Below are 8,179 nucleotides of genomic sequence, written 5' to 3'. Positions count from 1 at the left end.
GGCGTGGCTGTTAAGTGAATGGCGGGCATGTTGGTCACCGTGGCAACCGAGGGCGGGGACATTGCTGCTTCCTGTACGCACACTGTTGATAGGCTAAAACTACTGTCAATCAACGCGGCAGGAGCAGAGGGGCGGGCGTGAGATCAGAGCTGAATTTTGATAGGTCAACTCAGCTGTCAATCGATGAAAAAAAACCCGGCGAGCACCTTTCCTATTGGCTGTGGCCGCTCCTCGGCTGCCGGGCTGGCGGCGGAAGCGGAAGCGGCCGGCGCAGCCGCGGCGGGAGGGATGAAACCGGCTCCGGGACGGCGGCGGCTCCCGGTACTGCCCGTGCTGCTGCTGCTGTTCCTGCCCTTCCTGGCCCTGGTAGCTGTAGGTGAGCGGGGCAGCGGGGTCCAAGGGCGGAGACCAGGAGGAGCGGGGCGGCGGAGGCTCCCGGGGCAGCATGGCGGGACAACAGGAGCGGCCCGGTGCCCGCTGAGCGCCTCCACGCTGAGGGGATCGGTGCGGCCCGGTGGGACCGGGATTTCCCTTCCCGCTGTGCCGATCCCCGGGTACGATCCGGCCTTCAGTGCCGTTCGGGATCTGCTTCACCTCAGGGGCCGGAGGCACCGTCGGGTTTGTGTCGCTGAGGTCGGATTTTGGAGCTCGGAGTCGAGCCCGGAGAGGTTATCCTAGAAAAGAACTAGAGAGCGAATTCCAAGGAAAACAGCGTGAAAACCGTGGGGGATGTGGCAAAGTGGAGCATCCCCGGGGAGGGGAAGGATTGGGTGGGTGAAGCAGTGAACCCCTCCCTGTGTCTTCCCAGGCACCAAGGATGCCGTTATCCAACTCCAGGAGGGACACAACGCCTGGTACCGGGAATCCCAGCGCTTCTGCTACACCAACACGCGCGCCCCGCGATGGAACGACGTCTGGACCAGGACACAGGTGACAGCAGCAGGAGGAGGAGGAGGCAGCAGCTCCTCCCTGCTCCAGCCCATCCATCCATCCATCCATCCATCCATCCATCCATCCATCCATCCATCCATCCATCCATCCATCCATCCATCCATCCATCCATCCATCCAGAGAGTTCTGGGTTGGAAGAGAACTTTAAGATCACCGAGTCCAACCCAGCCCCGACACCTCACCTGGCACCCACTGCCACACCCAGGTTTTGTTAAACACACCCAGGGGTGGTGACTCCACCACCTCCCCAGGCAGAACAATCCAGAATTTATCACCCTTTCAGTGAAAAACTTTTTCCTAATTTCCAACCTGAATTTCCTTTTGCACAGCTTGAGGCTGTGTGCTCTGGTTCTGCCAGTTCTTGGAGAAAGAGCCCAACCCCACCTGAGCTCAGCCACTTTTCAGGGAGCTGTAGAGAGTGATAAGTTCACCTCTGAACATAAATCTCTGGGGCAGAACCAACTTCTAAGATAGGAATCCTTGGGGCAAAACCAGCTCCTGGGGCAGGAACCCTGGGGCAGAACCAGCTCCTGAGGCTGGACCAGCTTCAGGAACATGAATCCCTGGGGCAGACCACGCTGCTGGGCCAGAAGCAGCTCCTGGGACAGGAACCCAGCCTCATTTCTCCAGGCTGAACCCCCCCATTCCCCTCTTTCTCCCCCCAGATCCGCGTCACCAGCCGCCGCATGGTCCGCGTCACCCAGGTGGACAGCGAGGAGGAGCTGGAGAAGTTCAGCCTGTGGAACGTGGTCTTGTCCTTCCTGAGGGGCAAACTCAACAACACCAGCATCGATGTGGATCTCTACAGCAACAAAACCTGCCTCAAGGTCGAGCTGCTGGAGCCTGACACCACCTACTCCGTCGTCCTCCTGCGACGTACGTCCCCTCTGTTAGAAATGAGAAGCTTGATTAGGCCAATATTCAAGCAGCAATCAATTTGTTAATTAACATGGTAAAGTGTGAGCAATACAGCACTGGGTAAAGTGGGGGAAGTTTTCCCTCCAACTGCACACCCATAGTTGAGGCTTACAGGTATTTATAGGGGTACTCATCAGCTTTCTCAGCAGTTTCTGTTCCCAATTTTTACTTCACAATTCTAGACACTATTGTGATTTAGTTTTTCTCAGGATGTATCCCAAAAAGGAGGATCCCAGATGGTAGTGGTCCAGTTTCCAAAAGAAGAAAGATGAATCCTATCTGGTGAAGTCCAGCTCCCCAGATGTGGGTCCACCTTTTAATTACAAGGACTATAAATCTCATAACAGTGATGTCCAGCTTCCCTTGGTCAAAACCATAAATCCTTGACTTGATGTTCATCTTCCTTTCTCAAGCTGCTTTCCACTGTTTTGTTAAGGTGTGAGATAAGCATGTTTCCTTTATATATATTCCAAAGCTATAGTTTCAAGGATACAAGCAATATTCTAAAATTGTACTTCAAAAGGTTATTATTGCAGAGCTCTTTAAGGCTTAACTACAAGCAAAGAGCAACATCCTTTAATTCAAATGCTCCTAAATCAACCAAGGTTAATTGCAAACAAAGATAGGTTCAAAGGGCTTCTTCCATGCTGTACTTTATTATTAGAATTTACTTTATTATTAGAATTCACAACTGTCCCATTGTCAGTCTCTACACATACCACAATCACAAATACACACATTGCCTGTATGTACCTGACCCAAACCACAGCTTTGTATTTCACATCTCCCCACTGGGGGAAAGGGGTCTGGGGATGCCCAGGGGACAGCAGGACAGGGCAGCTCATGATCCACAGACCAGTTCCTTCCTCAGGAAGGGATTTTGGTGTGCAGAAGGAATTTGGGGCACTTGGAGGTCCCATCCCTGTCTCCTGTCAGCCTGTGGTAGGTGGGAGCTTCCCACCGTGCCCATCTCCATTGGGATTAATTTTTATTTTTTTTTGCCAGGTTTTGATCCTAAACTGTTCCTTGTTTTCTTCCTGGGCCTGCTGTTGTTTTTTTGTGGGGACACACTGAGCAGGTGAGCCCCCTCCTTTCCCTGGTGGCTCCTGCTTGGGGGTGTTTGTGCACAGATATCCATAAAACACCTGCTGTGATTGATTCCCTGTGTGATCATTGCAGGAGCCAAATCTTTTACTACTCAGCTGGGATCAGTGTTGGCTTGTTGGCCTCTCTGCTTATCCTTGTCTACATGATGTCCAAAGTCATGCCCAAGGTAGGTGTCACATCTTGAGGGGGTCAGAGACCTTGTAACCCTTTCCATACCTGTACTGGGATGGACTGGGTTTGTTACTCAGCACCTGGGGGAGGTGTCCACAGCCTGCCTGTGCTCCCCCCAGAAAAGCCCTGTGTACTTCCTGCTGGTTGGAGGTTGGTCCTTTTCCCTCTACCTGCTTCAGCTGATCTTCAAGAACCTGCAGGAGATCTGCAAGTCCTACTGGCAGTACCTGTTAGGTAGGTGGGAGCTCTGAGATTCACCGGGTGAACATCTCCTAGTGGAACTATGGAGCAAAGCTGAGGCTCCCTCTCCCTGCTGCTGGTGTCAGGTTCCTCCTCATCCTCACAGAGCCCCCAATTTCTGCCCCATCCCTGTGCTCCCCCACAGGTTACCTGCTCACTGTGGGCCTCCTGAGCTTCGCCGTGTGCTACAGGTACGGCCCCTTGGAGAACGAGCGCAGCATCAACCTCCTGTCCTGGGCCCTGCAGCTCCTGGGGCTGCTGCTCATCTACTCGGGCATCCAGATCCACCCCATCGCCCTGGGCCTCGTGCTGGTGGCTGTCTGCACCAAGAACCTGGATTACCCCTTGCAGTGGGCCTTTGCTGCCTACAGGTGAGGAGCTGGGAGCTTGGGATGCCCCAGGGATTCATGTTCCAGAAACTGGTCCAGCCTCAGGAGTTGGTTCTGCCTCAGGGTTCCTGCCCCAGGAGCTGGTTCTGCCCCAGGGATTCCTGTCTTAGAAGCTGGTTCTGCCCCAGAGATTTGTGAACCAGGAGCTGGGAGCTTGGGATGCCCCAGGGATTCATGTTCTTCATGTTCCAGAAACTGGTCCAGCTTCAGGAGCTGGTTCTGCCCCAGGATTCCTGCCCCAGGAGCTGGTTCTGTCCTGGGAGGTGGTTCTGCCCCAGGGATTTGTGTACCAGGAGCTGGTCCAGCTTCAGGAGCTGGTTTTATCCCAGGGTTTCTGCCCCAGGAGCTGGTTCTGTCCTGGGAGCTGGCTCTGTCCCAGGAATTCCTGCCCCAGGAGCTGGTTCTGTCATGGGAGGCGGTTCTGCCCCAGGGATTTGTGTACCAGGAGCTGGTCCAACCCAGGGGTTCTTGCTGTGGGAGGTGATCCTGCCTCAGCTGCTGGCCTTGCCTTAGAGTTCCTGCTCCAGGAATCCTGCCCTGCGAGGGTGGTCCTGCCCCAGGGGTTCTGTCCTGAGAGTTCCTGTCCCAGGGGTTCTGTCCTGGGGTTCTGTCCCAGGGTTTCTGTCCTGAGAGTTCCTGTCCCAGGGGTTCTGTCCTGAGAGTTCCTGCCCCAGGCTTCTGTCCTGAGAATTCCTGCCCCAGGGGTTCTGTCCTGAGAGTTCCTGCCCCAGAGGTTCTGTCCTGGGGTTCTGTCCCAGGGGTTCTGTCCTGAGAGTTCCTGCCCCAGGCTTCTGTCCTGAGAATTCCTGCCCCAAGGGTTCTGTCCTGAGAGTTCCTGCCCCAGCGGTTCTGTCCTGGGGTTCTGTCCCAGGGTTTCTGTCCTGAGAGTTCCTGCCCCAGAGGTTCTGTCCTGGGGTTCTGTCCCAGGGTTTCTGTCCTGAGAGTTCCTGCCCCAGAGGTTTTGACCTGAGATTTCCTGCCCCAGGAGCTGCTCCCAGCCCATCCAGGCAGTCATTAACTGGTGTTTCCCCCCTGGCAGGAGGGTGCAGAGTTCCAAGCTGGGCCCGACCCCTCCTCGGCTGCTGACAGAGGAGGAATTTCAGCTCCAGGGCGAGGTGGAGACCCAAAAGGCCCTGGCAGAGCTGAGGAGCTTCTGCCAGAGCCCCGAATTCTCTGCCTGGACCACGGTGTCCCGCATCCAGTCTCCTAAAAGGTGACATCCCTGACAGTGAGCTTGGGGTGGCCACCCTGTGTCCCTCTGGGCTGTCACCTCTGTCCTTAGAGACACAGAACTGTGGTGTGAGGGGGGAAAGGATGGATAACACCAGGGGTGGAAAGGGGGAAAGGATGGATAACAGCAGGAAAAGGGGAAAGGATGGATAACAGCAGGAAAAGGGGAAAGGATGGATAACACCAGGAAAGGGGAAAGGATGGATAACACCAGGGTGGAAAGGGGGAAAGGATAGATAACACCAAGGGATGGAAAGGGGGAGAAAGGATGGATAACAGCTGGAAAGGGGGGAAAGAATGGATAACACCAGGGGTGGAAAGGAGAAAGGATGGATAACACCAAGGGATGGAAAGGGGGAAAGGATGGATAGCACCAAGGGATGGAAAGGGGGAAAGGATGGATAGCACCAAGGGATGGAAAGGGGGAAAGGATGGATAACACCAGGAAATGGGGAAAGGATGGATAACACCAGGAAAAGGGGGAAAGGATGGATAACACCAGGAAAAGGGGAAAGGATGGATAACACCAGGGTGGAAAGGGGGAAAGGATGGATAACACCAGGTCCCAGCTGCAAAATGCTTCACCTGTGTGTGTCAGGGCCTCTCCAGGGGCACTGGACACACCTGCCCAATGTGTGCTGCTCCATGGCTTCTCCCAGGTTTGCTGATTTTGTGGGTGGTGCTTGCCACGTCACCCCCAATGAGGTGTCAGCCCATGAGAGGGAGTTCGGCCTGGAAAGTCTCTCCATTGATGAGGAGCTCTTCGAGGAGGATGATGATGATGATGATGATGATGAAGAGGAGGAAAACATCGGTGACTCCTCTGGTGGGAATCACAAGAGTCATTCCCTGTTCCACAACCATGTGGATGTCCAGTGAGGTCAGCTGCACTGACCTGGCCAAGGAGCAGAATTTGGGCTGCTCCAGGCATGGTGGGGATGGTCCTTGTGGGGTTGGTCCTGGTGGGGTTGGTCCTTGTGGGGTTGGTCCTGGTGGGGATGGTCCTTGTGGGGTTGGTCCTGGTGGGGTTGGTCCCTGTGGGGATGGTCCTTGTGGGGATGGTCCCTGTGGGGTTGGTCCCTGTGGGGATGGTCCCTGTGGGGTTGGTCCCTGTGGGGATGGTCCCTGTGGGGATGGTCCCTGTGGGGATGGACCTTGTGGGGTTGGTCCCTGTGGGGTTGGTCCCTATGGGGATGGTCCCTGTGGGGATGGTCCTTGTGGGGATGGACCTTGTGGGGTTGGTCCCCATGGGGATGGACCCTTGTGGGGATGGTCTTTGTGGGGATGGACCCCGTGGGTATGGTCCTTATGGGGTTGGTCCCTGTGGGGATGGACCCTGTGGGATTGGTCCTTGTGGGTTTGGACCCTATGGGATTTGAGCCTGTTGGGATGGTCCTTGTGGAATTGGTCCCTGTGGGGTTTCACCCTGTGGGGATGGTCCTCATGGGGTTGGATCCTGTGGGGATGGACTCCATGGGGATGGTTCCTGTGGGGCTGGTCCTCATGGGGACGGTCCTTGTGAAGATGGACCCTGTGGGGTTGGTCCTCGTGGGGATGGACCCTGTGGGGATGATCCTCGTGGAGTTGGTCCTCATGGGGATGGTCCCTGTGGGGATGGTCCTTGTGAAGATGGACCCTGTGGGGTTGGTCCTTATGGGGTTGGCCTTGTGGGGATGGTCCTTGTGGGGTTTGACCCCGTGGGGATGGACCCTGTGGGGATGGACCCTGTGGGGCTGGTCCTTGTGGGGATCTAGACCCCCTCTGACAGGGAGCAAAGGGTTCTGACCTCCCTGCATCTCCTGCCTGAGGTGTGACCACCGCTCTCAGCACAGCTCTGGGTGTTGGGAGGGGGGTGGGACACACAGGAAACCCCCCCAGGCTGGGAAGTGACCAAGATGCAGCCTGGACCCAGCCCAGCATTTGCAGTGGACGTTTGTGAGCCCCCAGGGTGGCACCCCCAGGGCAGGGACCCCTCCCAAACCTGGGTGTTTCTCTGGCTCCATGCCCCCATGCCACAGCTGCAGACAGGAGCCCCTTTCCCCCTCTCTGGGGTGGGGATGGACCTTCCCCTCCATCTCCTCTGCAGGTTCCTGAGGGTGACACACACGAGAGGAACTTTGGACCTGTCCTGTTGGTACCTGCGTGCTCAGCACCTGCCTGGAGCCGTGGTGAGGAGTCACCTGCTCCTCCTCCTCCTCCTCCTCCTCCTCCTGGTTCAGAGGTGTCAGAGGGCTCCAGCTGGTCGGGCCACACCTCTGCCTTGGCTTCAATCCCGTGTGGATACCAAAAACTCCTCTGTGGAGCTGTGGAGCCTCAGGGTCTGCTGGCTGCCCCTGGATGTGGTGTTGGGGTAGAAGCTGTTCTCAGCCCCCTCTCCCCATGCCAGAGCTGAGGATGAGTGTGGATGTGCTTCCTCCCTGCCTCACTGCCCTTCTCCTGTTACTTCTCTCCCAGTAGGTGTGGGCAGGGACTGAGGGTGACCCCACTGATGTTCCAGTGGGGAACTCTACCAAATCCCAAAGCTGGAGGGGACACCCCAGTCTATGCAACTTCCTAAGCAATAATGCTGCCCTCACCTGCTCACAGTGTCTCAGCTCCAGCCCCTACCTCACCTGGAGCTTCTGCCATCAGTTTGTCCCAGTCCCAGGTCTGTCCCTGTCCCAGGTGTGCTTCCCCAGCCCTTGCTGTGCTTTCCTCCCTGTTCAGCTGTGAGCAGGTTCAGTTACTTCATCCCCCCCCCCCGCTTCAGCGTGGTGGATGACTGATTATATTTTTAATAAAGATGTATTTTTTAGGTCCTGAGCCTCATTTGTTCATCCTGCTGTGACCTGTGGGAGGTCATTCTGCTGGCCATGGTTTGTGGGGACACAACAACCCCTGGGTGACACATTGCCTGGGGTGGGGACCAGGTGTCCTCCTTGGGGCCAGGTGTCCTTGGAGCAGCCCTGAACATTCCCGATTCTCCAGCCCCAGCTGCTCCTGCTTCTCCAGCCCTGTACCTTGCCCCTGTTTCCCGCAGCCCAGGAGAGGAAGCTCCCTTTGTTTGCTCGGCTCCAGGACTTTCCCTGCTTGTTCCTGCTCTGAGCTGCCGGGTGGGGAAGGTCGAGCCGGCACCGCGGGCAGGAGCTGCAGCCGGGGCCACTCCTGAGGCTGATCCCCGCTTGTTGCTCCTT

The 8,179-nt window shown here is 56.4% G+C and overlaps 1 protein-coding gene across 2 annotated transcripts; it reads left to right on the top strand.

The window, feature by feature from the left end:
- The first annotated feature begins 252 nt into the window (after positions 1–252).
- Positions 253–7,803, top strand: NEMP1 (nuclear envelope integral membrane protein 1). Of its 2 annotated transcripts, none has more exons than XM_066567687.1 (10): positions 253–376; positions 809–930; positions 1,617–1,827; positions 2,875–2,947; positions 3,049–3,142; positions 3,267–3,381; positions 3,533–3,758; positions 4,816–4,989; positions 5,666–5,886; positions 7,093–7,803. In XM_066567687.1, exons 1-9 carry the CDS (start codon positions 289–291, stop codon positions 5,883–5,885), a joined length of 1,323 nt encoding a protein of 440 aa, XP_066423784.1. In that variant the 5' UTR covers positions 253–288; the 3' UTR covers position 5,886; positions 7,093–7,803. The 2 variants fall into 2 exon arrangements, with proteins under 2 accessions (XP_066423784.1, XP_066423783.1); XM_066567686.1 differs by having other exon boundaries at positions 270–376; positions 5,666–5,832.
- The last annotated feature ends 376 nt before the right edge of the window (positions 7,804–8,179 follow it).

The sequence above is a fragment of the Molothrus aeneus genome, chromosome 30, assembly GCF_037042795.1.
Source record: "Molothrus aeneus isolate 106 chromosome 30, BPBGC_Maene_1.0, whole genome shotgun sequence".
Classification (NCBI taxonomy): domain Eukaryota; kingdom Metazoa; phylum Chordata; class Aves; order Passeriformes; family Icteridae; genus Molothrus; species Molothrus aeneus.
The sequence above is the reverse complement of the archived record's forward strand: the minus strand, read 5'-3'. Positions and strand labels throughout refer to the sequence as shown.

Bases quoted from the DNA above. Each gene is read 5' to 3' on its own strand.
- NEMP1 (XM_066567687.1), top strand. From the start codon at position 289: ATGAAACCGGCTCCGGGACGGCGGCGGCTCCCGGTACTGCCCGTGCTG. The intron at 377-808 runs GTGAGCGGGGCA...GTGTCTTCCCAG, and splicing joins CCTGGCCCTGGTAGCTGTAG to GCACCAAGGATGCCGTTATC. The intron at 3,382-3,532 runs GTAGGTGGGAGC...GCTCCCCCACAG, and splicing joins CTACTGGCAGTACCTGTTAG to GTTACCTGCTCACTGTGGGC.